The sequence below is a fragment of the Cryptomeria japonica genome, chromosome 4 (assembly GCF_030272615.1).
Source record: "Cryptomeria japonica chromosome 4, Sugi_1.0, whole genome shotgun sequence".
Classification (NCBI taxonomy): domain Eukaryota; kingdom Viridiplantae; phylum Streptophyta; class Pinopsida; order Cupressales; family Cupressaceae; genus Cryptomeria; species Cryptomeria japonica.
The window spans coordinates 515,949,213-515,968,952 of NC_081408.1; the positions used below are offsets into that span (position 1 = coordinate 515,949,213).

General features: G+C 32.0%; 2 protein-coding genes across 2 annotated transcripts; both read right to left on the reverse strand.

Moving 5' to 3' along the window:
• Positions 1-4,461: 4,461 nt before the first annotated feature.
• LOC131049075 (uncharacterized) lies at positions 4,462-5,410 on the reverse strand. Its single transcript, XM_057983090.2, has 2 exons — positions 4,843-5,410; positions 4,462-4,749 (listed from the first exon to the last, which is right to left on the reverse strand). The coding sequence occupies exons 1-2, from the start codon at positions 5,181-5,183 to the stop codon at positions 4,722-4,724; spliced, it is 369 nt and encodes a 122-aa protein (XP_057839073.2). The 5' UTR covers positions 5,184-5,410; the 3' UTR covers positions 4,462-4,721.
• A 9,040-nt stretch (positions 5,411-14,450) lies between these two features.
• On the reverse strand, positions 14,451-18,914 carry LOC131049051 (acyltransferase GLAUCE). Its single transcript, XM_057983053.1, has 2 exons — positions 18,403-18,914; positions 14,451-15,524 (listed from the first exon to the last, which is right to left on the reverse strand). The coding sequence occupies exons 1-2, from the start codon at positions 18,856-18,858 to the stop codon at positions 14,613-14,615; spliced, it is 1,368 nt and encodes a 455-aa protein (XP_057839036.1). The 5' UTR covers positions 18,859-18,914; the 3' UTR covers positions 14,451-14,612.
• Between the last annotated feature and the right edge of the window lie 826 nt (positions 18,915-19,740).

The window sequence follows — 19,740 nt, forward strand, 5'->3', positions numbered from 1 at the left end:
ATTTTCAACATATTCAAAATTTTCACTTTCAAAATCTACATTTTCATTTTCAATAACTTGTTCAACATTTTCAAATTCAATTTCCTCTTCACTTGAAGTAACATTAGAAATATTTAACATACCTTGTCTCCTCCTCCTATGACCTTCTCTATCTCTTTCTCTATACACTTCAATTTGGTCATTTTAAAGTTTTCTTTTGCGTTTAGACTTCCGACGTTTACTACTCCCCATTTACCTCCACAAAGATGCTCCTAAATGATTGACAATGTAAGATTTGACTTTAAGAATCTCTGAAAAGCACAAATTTGTCTCAACCTGTCTGAAAACCCATGATCGTGGACAGACAATAGAATGTGAAGGCTGTGGACCATTGGAATCCACAAAATGGCCCACAAGGCTCTTTTTTATTTACAAAAATCGAATATCCAATTTTAATGTATAAATTTGTGGTCCCAATTTTTTTTCCCATTGCCGCCTTTTTTTAATTGTTGACACATTAATGGTAGTGACAAAAATTGAATATCCGATAAAATTCGATATCTGATTTTATTACTCATATTTTAGAGAGAGAGAGAGAGAGAGAGAGAGAGAGAGAGAGAGAGAGAGAGAGAGAGAGAGAGAGAGAGAGACCCCTTAGGACACCATATGACCCATAACGACACAATTTGGTGTTTTAAGGGGTCATATGGTGTCCTAAGGGGTCATGGTATGACCCCTTAGGACACCATATGACCCATAACGACACAATTTGGTGTCTTAAGGGGTCATATGGTGTCCTAAGGGGTCGTAGGGCACAATATGACCCCTTAGGACACCATATGACCCATAACGACCCAATATGGTGTCGTAAGGGGTCATATGTTGTCCTTAGGGGTCATATGGTATCCCATGACCCCTTAGGACACAATATGACCCATAACGACATAATTTGGCATCTTAAGGGATCATATGGTGTCCTAAGGGGTCGTAGGACACAATATGACCCCTTAGGACACCATAGGACCCACAACGACCCAATATGGTGTCTTAAGGGGTCATATGGTGTCCTAAGGGGGCGTAGGACACAATATGACCCCTTAGGACACCATAAGACCCATAACAACCTGATATGGTGTCATAAGGGGTTGTATGTTGTCTTTAAGGGTCATATGGTGTCCCATGATCCATTAGGACACCATATGACCCATAACGACATAATTTGGCGTCTTGAGGGATCATATGGTGTCCTAAGGGGTCGTAGGACACAATATGACCCCTTAGGACACCATAGGACCCATAACGACCCAATATGGTGTCATAAGGGGTCGTATGTTGTCCATAGGGGTCATATGGTGTTGCATGACATCTTAGGACACAATATGACCCATAAAGACACAATTTGGTGTCTTAAGGGGTCATATGGTATCCTAAGGGGTGGTAGGACACAATATGACCCCTTAGGACACCATATGATCCATAACGACCCAATATGGTGTCTTAAGGGGTCATATTGCATCCTAAGGGGTCGTAGGACACAATATGATGCCTTAGGACACCATATGACCCCTAACGACACCATATGGTGTCATAAGGGGTCATATGACCCATAACGACACCATATGGTGTCATAAGGGGTCATATGACCCATAACGACATCGTATAGAGTCACAAAGGGTCATATTGTGTCCTAAGGGGTCATATGGTGTCTTAAAGGGGTCATATGACACAATATGACCCATAACGACATAATTTGGTGTCTTACGGGGTTATATGGCGTCCTAAGGGGTTGTAGGATACAATATGACCCCTTAGGACACCATAGGACCCATAATCTCTCTCTCTCTCTCTCTCTCTCTCTCTCTCCCTAATATCATATACTAATTTATTTATAAATTAATATATTAAAATATTATATATTAATATATAAATAAACAATAGATTAATTATGTGCAAATTTAGTTAGTGACTTTACTTATTAAAATTGGATATCTGATTTTTTTTGTACAAATTTCAAATTTTGGCTCGGGAATGCTTTGGGATTTGACATTGGTGGCTGACGACTTTTTTTGTAGCCAAAATTGATAAAACGAAAAGGGTTTTTTAAGGACATTCTCAAATTTCCAACAATATAAGGTTTGTCCTATTTTGACTTTAATAAATAATTATTATTTATTTTCTAATTGAATTCTGACAACAGTCCTGATTGATAGACTGATTGAAAAATACTCATAACTTTCAAACGGTATACTATTTTTTGAATCCGAAACATGTATCACATCCTATGCTTTGTCTACTATAGGGAAAAATAAAAAAATAAAAAAATTTCATAAGGTTTTGACCAAGTTAAGGTGGTCAGACGTAGGAGTTTCTGAATTTCTGAAAAGTTGTAGTAAAAAATTCATAAATAATTATTTACACAATAAAAAATTATAAATAAATATGTGTCACATCCGAACATGAGTCTAATAATTATATTATAAATATTATAAAAAAATATTATGATTTGATTGTGATTAGGGTGGTTAGACATACGTCTACTTCTTATCTTTTTCCTAAAATTTTAGTACCACTGCATTGAAATTTGAAATTTTCATCAAATAGGATTTAAAAAAAAAACAAAAAAACTAGTAGCTTAGAAACTACATTCAATTTTCTATAGATTCTCTTCTTACATATTTTAAAAGTAATGTTCACAACTTATTCAAATTTTCATGTCAAGTTGCATAACTCTGATTTTCTGAAATTTCATTGCCACTTAAGGGCCTGTTTTGGCACACCATGATCTTGCACATACCCAAAATGTATCCTTTTTTTAACAACCATTAAAGTTTTTGGGATTTCTAATTTTTTTCTGATAATTTCAAGCTCACTGACATATAATCTCCAAAGATTCTTTATTAGAGCTTATGAATATATTGAAACCATTTGTTGATGTTTTAGTGATTTTACAAACTCACAAACCTACTGACATTGACTTCTTTTCAACTTTGTAACTTTTGATCGGAGCTTTGAGCTCTAGGAAAACTTTGTTGGTGATTTCAAAGGTTCACAAACTTAAAAAATATTTGATTCCTTATTTGTTGAAACTTTTAGAAGTTTTAAAATATCGGAGCTGCACCAAGTGAAAGGAAGATTATTTATTGGAAACTTAAAAGTTTGAGAACCGAGAAAAATTCCAACAAAGGTTTAAAAGAGAGTCTTATCAGGGTTTTGTGGAGTTCATGAACTCGTGAAAACATTGATTAAGCTGGAGGAATCTCAAAATGTTTGACAAAAGAAAAGAATCATAGAAATTTTTGTTAATTCTTACTCATCACAATTTGTTCAATATTAACTCAAAAAGTCATAAAGGTGACTCAAAATTTAAAAAAAGAACTTAAAAACAAAAATTTGCAAGAAACAATTTATTAATTAATTATCAAATACTATTTTTAAGAAGTGTCTCTGTTTTCTTTTCTTCTTTTGTAGTTGTGCCAAATTAATCTAGGTAATTGATATAAATATAGCACAAAAAAACAAACAAAGAAATAGATGGAAATAAATCAGATACACTACACTCCTTCAACTAGTATATGACATATTGGTCAAACCAATCCTTGATAAGATTCCGAAACATCTACTGATGCAACATTGATGATAAAATTCCAAAACAAGTCCTTTCTTTTAACTAATTTGAAAGAAATATTTACTATATGTGGACAACATTTGTCGTGCAGATTCAGAGGAGATTATGAAAGAATGAACTTTTTAATAATAATTTTTCTAAATGGTATAAAAAATGGCCGAGATCTGCATAAAAGACCTATATAATCATGCTAATCAACAACATCTAAAACTTTGTGTATTGCAATATCAAAAACTTTAAGCTTACCCACTATATTGTAAGAAAAAAGTTCCCCTTTATGAAGAGATACAATTTCGTTGGATTTTTATATCTTATTCTTTTTAAAATATATCTCATTGAATAAAGAATTGGGCAATGCCAAGACGATAAGTCTTATATGTATTTTTTTTTTGGTACGGACTAGGTTTCACCTATTAGAAAATATAATCACCTAGATTTGTTGAACAATATTCTTCTATAATTTAGAAAATGATTTTTCATTGGAAGATTAGACTCTCAAATAAGGTTAGATTATGTCCATGTAACTCCAAAGGTATTTAAAGATGATAATTTTAAATAAGGTGCATGAGCATATATTTACAAAATTGAAAGCTTATATTAGTTATAATATACATTAATTTAATAGGGTATGTACACCTTATCGACTTTGGCCATGAAAAGTGAGATTCAGATCAAAATCAAGATTAAAACGAAGATGAAGATCATAATAAATAAAATTAAAGAATCGTAAGAAAATCAAGATCGAAATTAGAATCTTTAATCACAAACGCTAATTCAAGAAATAAAAAGTACATACTCTTTAATCACAAACGCTAATTCTATTTTGAAGCAAGATTGTAATACACTGGACTGCAATTGATTTCATGTCCAACTTAATAATTTATCGAAAACTGGCAAATAAGTAAACCATTGCAATTGAATAATTTATCAACTGATAATATCTTGTTCCATTGAATTGAAGTTGGAATAGCTTGTAACTGAAAAAAAAAAAAACCCTAATAGGAGATTTCTATGGGTGGTGCACCTGAGAAAACTGAAATACATCTTGAAGACAAATCTTGAGAATTATTTTTTCTCAAAAATCTCGCACTGAGAAAAATCCCTGTTCACATTTCTACTAATTACTGCCACAGCTGCTATACGACCTGTGCAAATTTCAATCAATCAATAAAGAATACCAGAAACATATAATATCAAAGAAAAAGTGAAACAGAAAAATATACTCATAAATCACATACTCTGTATCAAATCCAGCTGCCATTAAAATATACCAGTTGAAAAAATCCTTGATGGGTTTCTTGATTCTCAATGCATTATCTTTTAATTGACCATTACAAAACTTCTTTTGAATGAATTTCCAGAACAGGGCCTTGCAATCACAGAAGTTAGGGCAGTTGGGTGTTTTCATATGAAGATTATTTTGGTCCCAGAAAGATTGTATTTCATCGCCAAGATGGTAGCATTCTATGGAGCAATAGAGGCGATCATTTGTATCTTGGGCCAGAAATCTGTTTTGGCATAGCTTGCAGCAATGTGAGGAAGAAGAAGAAAATGTCTTTGGAATGGAAGCCATTTTCATATGAATTGAATGGTAGAATACCTCCTATTATTGTGTAGAGTTCAGCCAGAATAGCAGATGGGTTTGGAGTTTATAACCTGGAGAGAGAGACCCACTTAAAAGAAAATGTTCGCCATATTTGAAGAGCATTGTGTGGTGCAGATTAGCTCTGTGGGTTGAACGTTCATAAAGAATTTAAAGAAACGGTAAGAAACGGTCATATGGAGGAGGCGATAAAGAGTCATATATCTAAGATTACTTCTGTCGGTTCAACGTTCATAAAGAATTTAAAGAAATAAGGAGGAGATAGAGAGCCATGGATCTAAGATTTCGGAAAAAGATGTAAAGAGATTAAAATAGTAGTAAACCATTTTTATTCAAAGTCAAATTATATTTCTAATTGAATTAAAAGAGAGTTAAAAGAATAAAATGTATGCCAATTTTATTAATAGAAGGATTTGTTGAATTTATAAATGTTTGAATAGGAATGTGAATAGTGAAGATTTAATGATGGTTCTATAGTGGACTCTAAAATGGGCGAGGTTAATTCAATTTTTTTATATGAAAAAATGATATAAAAGATGATAAAGATCTCAAAATAATTTTTTTAAAAAGTATTATTTACATTATAATATTTGATTATAAAATATATAATTAAATTTTCTTTGTATGACAATTCTACTCTTACTACAACTTCCTTGTATTGTTCAATTACCATAAAGAAACACCCTAACCAAGCCTTTTAAGATCTTGTGAAGAAAGGAGTCAATCTCACCAAAGTCTAGTGTCCCCACCCAAGTCAAACCCTTGGCACTTTTGTCAATTTGGCTAGTCTAAAAAATTTATCGCCAACTTCATCATCACAATATGAATGTTATCAAACATCGTGAGATACGATTGTAACAACCTTCCTAATAGGTCGTTAATTAAACTATTTTCCTACCATAAATTAGATTATTTTAAACTTAGATGCTTAGGTTGATAAGTTCAATGAATAAATATATATGAAATAACACATGATATAATAATTTCCATGGTTATATATTTTCCTTAGAGGATTATCTATTTTTACTTTCATTGATAAAATATTAATTATTCAATTTTTTATGATCATTGAAGTTCAATACTTGATCTTTGTGGATGAAGTGTTGTCCACTCTAAACATTTGAAATTCAAATTTCAATTTAATGAGTATGCAATCCTTTTTAGGTTACGTACATTCTTAGAAAACTTATAATGATTGTCACTCATGAAATAATAGTAATATACAACTCAATTGATTTATGTGTGTATTTAGAAGAAGCAATATAAGAAATATGTATCATGCAAATTCTAGGAGTCAGCCCAAATTAAACCATAGAAACCTAATGTGAGATCAAAAATAAAACCCAAACCAAGACATTTGAAATCTCAAATTAGACATCTCTTGAAGAGATCTCATATGATGTCAATAGATACGATCAAGGTGTTTTCTTGGTGATAGGCTAATTGATTTGGTTGAAAGAAGGGTTCACTAAGTGCACTTATATGACAACATCATACTATACAACTAAATGAAGGAAGTCACCAAAACTTGACCAAAGAGTCACACATAAAAAACTCAACTCAAGAAGGGTAGCTCAAAGTTGTTCTTCATTCTTGAATTAATCTTATGCATGTCCTAGAAAGATTTTGGCTTAGGTTGTGGAATTAATATACATTAAGTTTTCTTTTGTGGATGAAAAACCATAAGAGTTTGCAATCAATGTACAAAATCCCATTGATTTATAGAATTAGAGGATGAAAAAAAATTGGTTCTTGAGGGAATTCTCATATATTGATTTTAGAAAAAATTTACGATTTGTATATTTGTGTAGTCATTCAGTATCTAGAATGAATCTATACTAGGTAAGTGACTACATTTGGATGGTAGAAGTATAGAATGAATCTAATATATCTTAGCCAACATCTTCAACATCAGCTATATCCCATTTTATATTAAAGAATGATTTTTTCAATTGTTTGCTTCATCTAGTCTCATCTTCTAACTTCAAAAGCATCTTTATAATATTCCTAATCGTCTTCTAAATATGGTAAATGCATGTATCCTCTAGTCCAAGATGCAAGTGATCTTTGACACAAGTCTTTCTATTGAAGGGGAATATTATCTTATAGAAGTGAAAAGTGGCCTTGTAAGATATCTCTCAATATTTTGAACATTTGAAGATATTGATTGACAAGTCTAATAACTCAGATTCAAGGGGAAGGGGTATCCTACTTTCTTCCTTTTTTATACACTTTATGTTAATTGACCTCATATGCCTACATACTTCAATGAGAGTGAGGTGATCACTTACATAGTGAGTTAGCTTGTAAGGATAATAATCAAAACCATATATCTTGGTAAATGTGAATCTTAAAAATTGAATATAATAATTGCAAAATTGAGTGATCAAGTTCACAACTTTAGGAAAAGTCGTAAGTCGAATATTTTTATTTAGTTCTCTTATAGTTAACATGGTGAAAGCATTATTAACCCACATGAAGTTCTTATTGCTGATTTCACATTAGAGTTATGGTGAAAACCATAAATTTACACTACGTTATCATAGTCCCCTTACTACTATGGTAGATGACTTAGCTTCATTCTTGCAATTACATAAGAAAGATATAAAGACATGTAAAAATGTTGCACTATTTAGAAACTCACCAATTTATTATGAAAATCATCACTTATTATGTTTTTCCCAATTGATCTAGTGTGATCCATAACCAATGACTATAGTGGATTGACACACTGAATATTCAAAATAATTCATTTCCTTATTTTCCATTATCTTGTTTGAGGCCTTTTTAAATTCTTTGGAATATGGTATTCTCCTTTCTAAGGTACCTTCAACCAATGTTTATTAATATTAGAAAAAAATGTGTCTTTCTTATCTTGAAAAAAATATTCCTTTTCTTGTATTGTTCAATTGCCATAAAGAAACAAGCTAACCAAGCCTTTTAAGATCTTGTGAAGAAAGAAGTCAATCTCACCAAAGTCTAGTGTCCCCACCCAAATCAAACCCTTGGCCCTTTTGTCAATTTGACTAGTCTCAAAAATTTATCTCCAACTTCATCATCACAATATGAATGTTATCAAACATCGTGAGATATGATTGTAACAACCTTCCTAATAGATTGTTAATTAAACTATTTCCTACTATAAATTAGATTATTTTAAACTTAGATGCTTAGGTTGATAAGTTCAATGAATAAATATATATGAAATAACACATGATCTAATAATTTCTATGGTTATATATTTTCCTTAGAGGATTATCTATTTTTACTTTCATTGATAAAATATTAATTATTCAATTTATTATCATCATTGAAGTTCAATACTTGATCTTTGTGGATGAAGTGTTGTCCACTCTAAACATTTAAAATTCAAATTTCAATTTAATGAGTATGCAATCCTTTTCAGGTTGCATACATTCTTAGAAAACTTATAATGATTGTCACTCATGAAATTATAGTAATATACAACTCAATTAATTTATGTGTGTATTTAGAAGAAGCAATATAAGAAATATGTATCATGCAAATTCTAGGAGTTAGCCCAAATTTAACCATAGAAACCTAATGTGAGTTCAAAAATGAAACCCAAACCAAGACATTTGAAATCTCAAATTAGACATCTCTTGAAGATATCTCATATGATGTCAATAGATACGATCAAGGTGTTTTCTTGGTGATAGGATAATTGATTTGGTTGAAAGAAGGGTTCACCAAGTGCACTTATATGACAACACCATACTATACAACTAAATGAAGGAAGTCACCAAAACTTGACCAAAGAGTCACACATAAAAACTCGAGTCAAGAAGGGTAGCTCAAATTTGTTCTTCATTCTTGAATTAATCTTATGCATGTCCTAGAAAGATTTTGGCTTAGGTTGTGGAAATAGAAAGTGCAATAGAAGTCCTCATGACATGCATTTTGATTGAAAGGAATTTGGTAAGGAATCATATATGGTTTGTTGTACAATCTAATAAGCATATTGTTAAGGATCAATACTCACAATTCATAGACCATTCCTTGGAGCTAAGCCCATAATTGAAGATAATATTTCAAGTAGTTGACAAATAGAGATAAACACAACAAGTTGCTTATTATGGGAAAATGATACTTAAGAATTATATATATAATCTTGTTGTGGATTTTATGACTAAGCATGGGATGGCATTTCTAGAACCAAGTTACCATCAAATTGGTGTTTGCAAGGAACATGTGCACATGGCATATTTTAGAATCTTCATGAGTTGCATTGAGTTTTTGGTCATATCATTTTCTATATTACTAGTTTATAAGGAGTTCCAAGATAGCCTTATCAAGAAGAATGCATATGAAAAGGGTACCATACTGGATATTAATGTTGGTTTTTAACTTGATAAAGTGTTCAGGTCAGCAACTTATGGTAAGGAATCCAAACTCTATAGGTACATGAGATTTTACAATCATTAAAAAGAAGACATCATTTATTAACACTTCAAAGAGGAGATTAAAAAGAGTTTGTTTCCTTTATTGATTTATCCAAGACAAAGATGGAAAGGTTTAATCATGAATTGCATTATGGATTTTTTAAAAGATTGCACATATAATGATGTGAGTTATGCAAATTTATTTTATATATTTATTTTGATGAAATCAAGATGTTCTTCAAAGAGGTGATCAAAATTCATGATTTGTACAATAATTTTATGTAGGATAGAGAGAGAAAGTTTTACAATGCTCTTTTGCATGAATTATCTCTCTTAATAGGAAAGAGTTTCATTAGTGTGCAAATATTTGTGGAGGGATTCACTATCATTGTATGGTTAATTCAAGCTTTCTTATGGCCCATGTTGTTAGTTTACTACAATTTTATATCATTTCTATTTATTATTATAATATTTACCAACTTTTAATGAATAATTGTAATCTTGCACACTTGCATATGGGCTGATATGAGCATATTCATGAGTATTGTACCTTATGTTCTAATGTAAATTATAAACATGAGAAACAAAAATTTATATTTTGTAACTACACATGGATAATTTTTAGTCCTTAAATATTTTTTCCCATTTTACAAGGACCAAATTGATGATTGCTACTTAGGTTGGCCATTTTTGCAATTATTACATCATTGGTATATTGTTGATTTTGATCACTTCTATTTTTTACAACTATAGATTGTCACACTTGGAGGTGGTTTCCTTACATAATGAGGTTAGAAGAATGTCATCACATGATTAGTTTCAAATACTCTAGCAATCATAACTCTGATTTGGAGGAGATTCAAAGTAGGAAGCTTCAACAGAGGAGAACATACAGATATGGGTGATGGACATAGAAGTTTCCATGATGGTTTTTGGTTATAAGTTTTAGGATGATAGTTACAGGGATGATAATGTGCTCATCTTTCACATGGATATGGTGTAATTGTTATTGAGCCTAAGGTAAAGAGGAGATATTTGAAGGCAACTCATGATACTTTTTTGATGGTCCATCTAGAGCAACACAAAATATATAAGTAGAGAATAGAGTGGATTCTTCAAATGTAACTTAATGAGGACATCAAGAAGCACATTAGGGAAAGTATCTCTATATATTTTATCTTTGGATTCCTCTAGTTTGTGGAAAATGGGTTAGATAATTTTACTTTGAACATTGTTTCTACAATTCTATATGCCTCAAATTCATTGGTATGATTCCACTTGAGGCATTTTGTGCTTACGATGACACAAAAATTTGGAATCCCAAAATTTATTTGATTGGTAGACTACTTTAAAACAACATTGGCATATAGGTTCAACATTTCGTGAGAAAAAAAAACAATCTTGGGGATGGAGGACTTGTCAAATACCCTTTTCAAAAATAGTAAGTTCAAGAATTATTCATTAACCCATCTTATTTCCCATGGGTTAATACAAAAGATCATAACAAAATAATATATTTAATATTTATTTGATTACTCACATCTTTTGAGATAATTAAATATTAAATTTAATAATATTAGGTAGGGGGTACGGGAAATATCTAAGATCATTTGACACCCTTTTTCTTTAAGAAAAAACATTTTTCGTAATGATCAACTCACTATTTTTGGCTCGTCATTTTTGAGTAGGTTGAGTTAGAAAATTTGAATTTATTTTCCCTCCCAAAAGAGGGTTTGATATATATATATATATATATATATATATATAAAGTTTTCTTTTGTGGATGAAAAACCATAAGAGTTTGCAATCGATGTACAAAAGCCCATTGATTTATAGAATTAGAGGATGAAAAAAAATTGGTTCTTGAGAGAATTCTCATATATTGATTTTAGAAAATCTTTAAGTTTTGTATATTTGTGTAGTCATTCAGTATCTAGAATGAATCTATACTAGGTAAGTGGCTACAATTGGATGGTAGAAGTATAGAATGAATCTAATATATCTTAGCCAACATCTTCAACATCAGCTATATCCCATTTTATATTAAATAATGATTTTTTCAATTGTTTGCTTCATCTAGTCTCATTTTCTAACTTCAAAATCATCTTTATAATATTCCTAATTGTCTTCTAAATATGGTAAATGCATGTATCTTGAGTCCTCTAGTCCAAAATGCAAGTGATCTTTGACACAAGTCTTGCTATTGAAGGGGAATGTTATCCTATAGAAGTGAAAAGTTGCCTTGTAAGATATCTCTCAATGTTTTGAACATTTGAAGATATTGATTGACAAGTCTAATAACTCAGATTCAAGGGGAAGGGGCATCCTACTTTCTTCCTTTTTTATACACTTTTTGTTAATTGACCTCATATGCTTACATAATTCAATGAGAGTGAGGTGATCACTTACATAGTGAGTTAGCTTGTAAGGATAATAATCAAAACCATATATCTTGGTAAATGAGAATCTTAAAAATTGAATATAATAATTATAAAATTGAGTGATCAAGTTCACAACCTTAGGAGAAGTCGTAAGTCCAATATTTTTATCTAGTTCCCTTATAGTTAACATGGCGAAAGCATGATTAACCCACCTAAAGTTCTTATTGCTGATTTCAAATTAGAGTTATGGTGGAAATCACAAATTTACACTACATTATCATAGGCCCCTTACTACTATGGTAGATGACTTAGCTTCATTCTTGCAATTACATAAGAAAGATATAAAGACATGTAAAAATGTTGCACCATTTAAAAATTCACCAATTTATCATGAAAATCATCACTTATTGTCTTTTTCCCAATTGATCTAGTGTGATCCATAACCAATGACTATAGTGGATTGACACATTGAATATTCAAAATAATTCATTTCATTATTTTCCATTATCTTGTTTGAGGCCTTTTTAAATTCTTTGGAATATGGTATTTTCCTTTCTAAGGTACCTTCAACCAATGTTTATTAATATTAAAAAAAAATGTGTCTTTCTTATCTTGAAAAAAAATTCCTTTTCTCATATCCATACCTACATATTCATCCATTTGAGGTAGTTTGAGAGTAATAATGCAAGGGATGAGCTATATAATTTATCTATCAACTAGTCATCACCAATTAATCTAGGTAATTCATGACAATATAACATAAAAACAACAAAGAAATCATTATAAGAATAAAGTAGATAGATTGTACTTCTTCAACCACTATTTTTTCTTTAATAACTTCAAAAACAAGTCCTTGCTTTTAACTATATTTCAAGAAAATGTTTTCTATATGTGGACATTTGTGTGATGTAGATTGGTATTTGTATTTAAACATTAAACCTGTGGTTTTGAATGCTTATTCTCTCTCTCTCTCTCTCTCTCTCTCTCTCTCTCTCTCTCTCTCTCTCTCTCTCTCTCTCTCTCTCTCTCTCTCTCTCTCTCTCTCTCTCTATATATATATATATATATATATATATATATATATATATATATATATATAAAACTAAGGTGTTGATGAGTGAGAGTCTTTGTACATTGTAATATCTTGTTAGCAAAAGCTTTAAGCTTACCTACTCTAGTATAACTCCCTATTAATCATAAGGAAAACCTTGCTCTCTATGAAGAGGTACAATTTTATTGGACCTTTATGTTTTACATTTAAATTATACTTTAATTCACTTTAGAGAAATAAATTAAGGATAAAGATTTAGGCAATGCCAAGAAGATGGGTCTTATATGTTTATGTTTTCATCACGGAGAAGTGGGCTTCACCTATTAGAAAATAGAAAATATGATCACCTAAATTTGAAGAACAAAATTCTTCTAAACTAGAAAATAAATTTTTACACTACAAGATTAGACTCTCAAAAAAGGTTAGGGATTGAATAAATAAAGTTAATGTAATACAATGTCTCTGGTATTGGTGTTGATGAATTATCATGAATGAATCTGCTGATCTTATGTCATATAACTCCAAAGGCATTTAAAGCTAATATTTTGTGTGTTGTGTCCAAGGAAAACTTCTCTATAATAGATTCTTCCACACATAAGGTTCTTCATGGCAAGTTTCCAATGCTATCATAAAGCTATTCAAAATTCTAATCTAAACTCCCCCTTCCATGTCAAAAGAGTTTGTAATATGCAACCTACATAAGGACTAGTCAAGATGCTCTTACACTTGTCCAAACAAGTCAAGATAAAAGTGGGACACTTATATCGTCATGCGAGAAAAAATCTACTAAAATATTAAGTTAATGACTCTAAAATGGGATTCTATCTTTTGCAAATATAGACAAAAAAACAAAATATGAAATATCAATACACACACAAATTTTTAAACTCAAATGTAACACATCGCTTGATCTAAGATATCCTTGTGCTCTTGAAGTTGGCTACATAGCTTGATTTGGCCTAGCAATGGAGAATTTGTTCTCTTAAAAGAGAAGTCACAACTTAAAATCCCATAGGGGGTAAGGTTATGTATGCCTCAATTGTAGCACAGTTAGATGCCTTACACAAAGAGTATGGGGTAGTCCCATATTATTATAAGCCACCTATACACTCATATACAGACCATCTGAAATTGTGGATTATTAAAAAATCCGTCTTTCTTTCTTTTTAACTATATTAATATATTAATAACATATTCTGTACATATTGTTGGCATCAAACTTTTCCTTCTTCTTTCATACATTAGGTTCTTCATGCACAAAATATTAGAGAATGGAAATGATGGAGCATGTAAATGAAAAAGATGGATAAGAAGCAAAAGATGAAATGTTACAGCTTTCTGTGCAGTCATAGAATGAGAATGATGGAGCCATGGCACAAAATAAAAATAAAAAGCATCGACAAGAAGCGAAGATGAAAATGCTGCAGCTTTCTTTCATCTTTTAACATTTGAGTTTCGATCTGACAACTCAAGAAAAATATTACTTGACCAAAAGTTCATAGGTAGCTATAGCTATATCGTGCAATGCATATAATTACTATAGAGTATTGTTCGTTGGGCTAATTCTCCATCAGTGTTCAGGAGTGAGAAAGAGCTGTTCAAACTTGGGCATTTGGTGCGGTGGCAGAGCTAGGAAGACATGAACACCATTTCTATCAACATTATTGGGAAGCAGCAGAACAAAATTCTGCAATTCATGGAGAATAGGGCCGTAATACAGAGGTTTCCCCCACGGGTATTCCACGTCCTCAAATCCAAGCTTCCACCATGACGACACAAAGATGCCTCCCTCAGTTCGAGTCCCGCCCTTCTTATTTTCTTCCCCCCAGTCTATGCCCGAATGAACATATTCATCGCTTACTCTGCCCATGCCCTCTTTCACCTTCTCCACGCACAACGACAGCGAATTCTTCTTCATCTCCGCAGCATTTGCAGTCGCATAGGCAGGATATACAGCGTTTCCCACAAATTCACTTGGAAGCGGAGGATTCATTCGTCCCCTCACATTCACTGCAAACAACACACAAGATTCCTCCTTTTCCTTCATTTCCACCGCCTCTGTTCGACATTTCCATATATGTGCAGTCACCGCCTCGAAACTGGTGCACTTTGCCACTCGCCCGTCTGCCATTGCTCCTTTCTTCAAACTCATCACAAAGTCGGCAGAGAGTCGGAAGAGCTTGAAAATGCGGTCAATTGATTTGATATTATGGGATGGTACAGTGTGGGATTCTGTGACCTTTGTGAAAAGTGCTGAGCTTTGATGATCATGGATTCCTACAAGTTCAGGATGTTGATATTCAATCAATGGAGGAGAGCGAGCTTTTAATGGGCTTCTGTCAGTGTAGGGGATGATGGCCAAGGTGTTTGTTGAAGCGAGGGAAGCAAGGTTTTTCATGAAGGTCACTGTGCCCATCCCATCCATCACTGTGTGATTCGTTCCCAATCCAATTGAGAAGCCTCCACACTTAAACCGAGTCACCTGTTTGTACAAATACATTCTATTTACAAATCAAATATATAAATAATTAATTTCAAGACACCTTTTACAATTGGAGTTGAATGAAAATGACGTGAATGGCGTGAACATGTTAACAATTTTTTTTGTTTTGATTTGCTTTATTAATATCGAGAAGCATTCTACATGGAGTGTAATGATGTGAATATATTAATAAAAACTATTCCTTTTATTTGAAATTTTATAGTCATTTACATATTTAAGATTTCTAAGCAAAGTCTCTAAACATAGAACTGAGGGGAGAGGAGGAGCCCACATATATAAAACTGAAAAAGAGAACAAAATGAATCACAAGCTCTAATTAATTAAAATAAATTGAAATAGAGGAATTTGATGATGCATATTACTGATCAAATGATACATATTTAAACGACGATGAATACAAACTACTTCCTTACAAATCTACTAAACAGACTGACAACAAACTGTTGAAGATTGACAACAAACTAGAACTGTTGGACAACTCTCCAATTCTTTATTGATTTCTACTCAAACTCTATTGATACATGAGCAATATGAGTAAATTCAATTTGATTTATTTAAACACCCCCCCTTAAGGAATAACTAAATTTTGATGGACTTCTAACATATCTACATAATACAAACTAGAAATTAAATTGGCTAGCAATATAACACAAAACAATACATTATATAGAAGCTATTCTTTGAAGATAGTTCATAGACCAGTAAGACTTCTTCAAGTTGCTCCCAATTGCTAGTATAGTCATGCAACTATCATCCAAGTTCCCAATATCATTGGACACCATTTGCACATGAAGTGTCTCATCACTCTCGTAAAGATATGATGTTGAACTTTCAGATCTTCTGATTTCTCCCGAACTATTGCACACCAATCCTTACATGTATGTTTCATAACCCTAATGAGGTATAGTTTCTCCGACCCGTTAGCACCTCAGACTATTGAGCATCCATCTAGCCTCTACTACATCCTTTCCTATCTTCAAAGCATTGGCCTCTTCAAAACAATACAAGTTTTTCATCTTCAATGGTGTCATCATCACTAACAACATCTAGTGGTTCCCCAACAATAGCTATATTTGTGGATTCTTTAACTTTACCTTTGAGAATGTCATTTGCATGAATTTTACAATTAATTACAGTATGACCTAATTTCTTGCACTAGTAACATTCAATCTCATTCTTACCTAACATCCAATCTCATTCTTACCTAACATTCTCTTTCCCATCTTTTTCTTTGAGTATAATGCAAGTTCGGGTGGAGCATCTTCTCCTGAATCTCCTTTAACTGCACTCTTTTCTTCAGCTAAGAGCACTAAAATCTGACCGAGAGTAGATATACATTGTTATATTTTGAAGGAAAACTATTCAACAAAAGAGCTTTATCATCTTCTTTGTCAACCACAACACCAACTTATGCTAGCTATTTAATGAGAGATCTCAGATTGCTTATGTGGTTAGATATAGTAATATTATCAAACATATTGAATCTAAATAACTGCAGCTTCATAGAGAACTTTGCATTTGTTGCTTTTGCTCCAAACAACTTATTGAATTCATCCCATATTTCTTTAGATGATCTTTTCTAAATCAACATGATGTAATTCTGATTAAACAAGATCAATAATAGACTTAGCTTTCTCATCTATCTTCCCATCTCTATTTTCCCAATCAATTTTATTTTTAGCAGCTATAAATACTACTTCAGTACCATGAACTATACCCCATAAACTTTTGTTGATCAATTGCATTTGCATTTTCACCTACCATGTGTGAAAATTAAGACCATTATATTTTTCTAAAAGTGCCTCCATTTTCAAATACTTCCATGATGAAAGACAACAAAATACCTTTGAATGTTGCACTTAGCATGATTTATAGCAGTAGCAGATTTACGCCCTCACACATTAGCAACAACTTCTTCTCCTTAGCAGAACAAACACAACGATACAAAGCACCTCGGAGTCTATCAATCTTATGCCATTCTAATTGCAGCAGCTAAGAAAGATTATACCAAAAAAAATACAGCAATGGGACCTCCAATGAAGGATCCGATACCAAATTAAAATAAAATAATGCAGAGAATAAAAATAGACGAAACAAAGGAATTTGATGATGCGTTTTATTGATCAAATGATATATATTTAAAAAGCAGTGAATACAAATTGCTTCCCTAGAAATCTACTAAACAGATATACAACTAAGTACTGAAGATTGACAACAAACTATAGAACTTATTGCTGGACAACTCTCCAATTCTTTATTGATTCCTATTCAAACTCTATTGACACATAGGTAATAAGTGTAAAATTCAGTTTGATTTATTCTAACATAATCTACTATAATGATGTGATCATGTTCACAAAATCTCTTTTTTTAATCTTAAATTTGACGACAAACCCTAGTTAATACGATTTAGAGAATCGATATCAAAATCTTATATTGAGATCTCTCTATATCTTTTAGATATATGTATTTAAAATATCTAAACAAAGCTAACTAAAAAAGATAACAAAACGAATCATAAACTACAATATAATGTAATGACACAATCATATTATGGAAACTCTTCTTTTTATTTTAAATTTGATAGCCATTTACATATAAAGATATTGAGATCTCTCAGGTATCTAAGTAAAGCTGCTAAGCATAGAACCAAATGTTAAGGTGTCCACATATATAACTGAAAAGAAGAACAAAACGAATCATAAACTATAATCTAATATAATGACGTGAACATATTAACAAAACCTCTTTCTTTTTTACAGATTTGATAACCATTTACATATCAAAATATTAAGATAGCAGAACGCACCTATTTATAGCTTGAAAAACAGCACAAAATGACCAGTGAAAATCAAACCTGTAAAAAGCAGAGTGGCAAGTCCTGGAGATTAGGGATCTGATGACATTGCTGTAGAACCAGGTTCTTGAAAAAGGGATTGGGATAGGCGATATCATGGAGCTCAGAGAGTGATATGTTGGTGGAGGCAGAGGCGAACAGAGCCCCTGCTCCACAACAGTCGATTTGAAGGCGTCTTTCATGGGAATCGAACTCAAGTCTTCCTGCAATGAAATCATAGGTCACCAAAAGCTTACTCAGGGCGTCTCTTATCATCTGAGTAGCTTCAGATGAATTTATTGCAGGATTTGGCGCAAAGAAATGAACGGTCTCCATAGTGAACACTACATGCTGATCTATATTGGACAGAAATACGGTCCTCCTCTCGGTTGGGTGTGCAGGATAAACAGTCATGGTTTCCTCCACAATTACTTGGGCATCAAAGGGTGTGTTAGGAGGGCTCAATACTACAGCCATTTCAGCTTCTGGGCTATGCTCGGCCAAATGGGCAAACTTCAAATATAATGTGTGCTCATTCAATATTTGAGAGTACTCTATTTAAATATCATCCATATTATTCAGTTCAATGTCATTTATTTGAAAGTGTGATAAATATTTGTCACCGTTTTATTGGTGAAAATTAATTTGTTATTGTTGAATCGGTTATGTGATAATGAAGATTGCTTGTGTGGATAAATATTTGTCACTGTTTTATTGGTAAAAATTAACTTGTCATTGTTAAATCGGTTATGCGATAATGAAGATTGGTTGTGTGGGAAAAATTCTAAAGAACTAGATGATATTTAAGAATAGTTATTTGAGAGATATCCAAAAGAAATCAGTGTTTATCTTTCTTATGTTGTGCATAATCTTGTATGTTAACAGTGTGAAAGTAGAGCTGCCCACCCTGCCACCTATGACTCTACTCTACTCCAGACTGTATATTTAGATGGCGAGAGAATCTGATTGAATGTAACTGAAAATAATGTGTTTGACATCTCATTAAAGGGAGAAGAGAAATTTAGATGGAGAGGGAGAAAAAATGTGTTTCAGCAAACAATTGGAGATGCCGACATTTATCTAATTCTTTGATATATAACAATACAAAATTGATATATCATCTAACATTTTTGTGTGAACTAGCTGATGATATATATCATTCTAAGAATTTGGTTTTAAATTCAACTCTTATTTGTATTTTTATATAGAATGGAACGTAACATTAAATGTTTGAATCAAGCTTACCATCAATTTAATAAATATCGAGCAATAATAGCAAGCAAGCAACCACATCTTGAAGTCGTGCCATTACGTGAAAATATTTCCTTTACTGGTCTTGTAAGTGAATATATTTCTATA

Coding starts and splice junctions, on each gene's coding strand:
- LOC131049051 (XM_057983053.1), bottom strand. CDS start 18,858: ATGGCTGTAGTATTGAGCCCTCCTAACACACCCTTTGATGCCCAAGTA. Junction 15,525..18,402: donor TGCCACTCTGCTTTTTACAG/GTTTGATTTTCA, acceptor TTGTACAAACAG/GTGACTCGGTTTAAGTGTGG.
- LOC131049075 (XM_057983090.2), bottom strand. CDS start 5,183: ATGAAAATGGCTTCCATTCCAAAGACATTTTCTTCTTCTTCCTCACAT. Junction 4,750..4,842: donor GCAGCTGGATTTGATACAGA/GTATGTGATTTA, acceptor AAATTTGCACAG/GTCGTATAGCAGCTGTGGCA.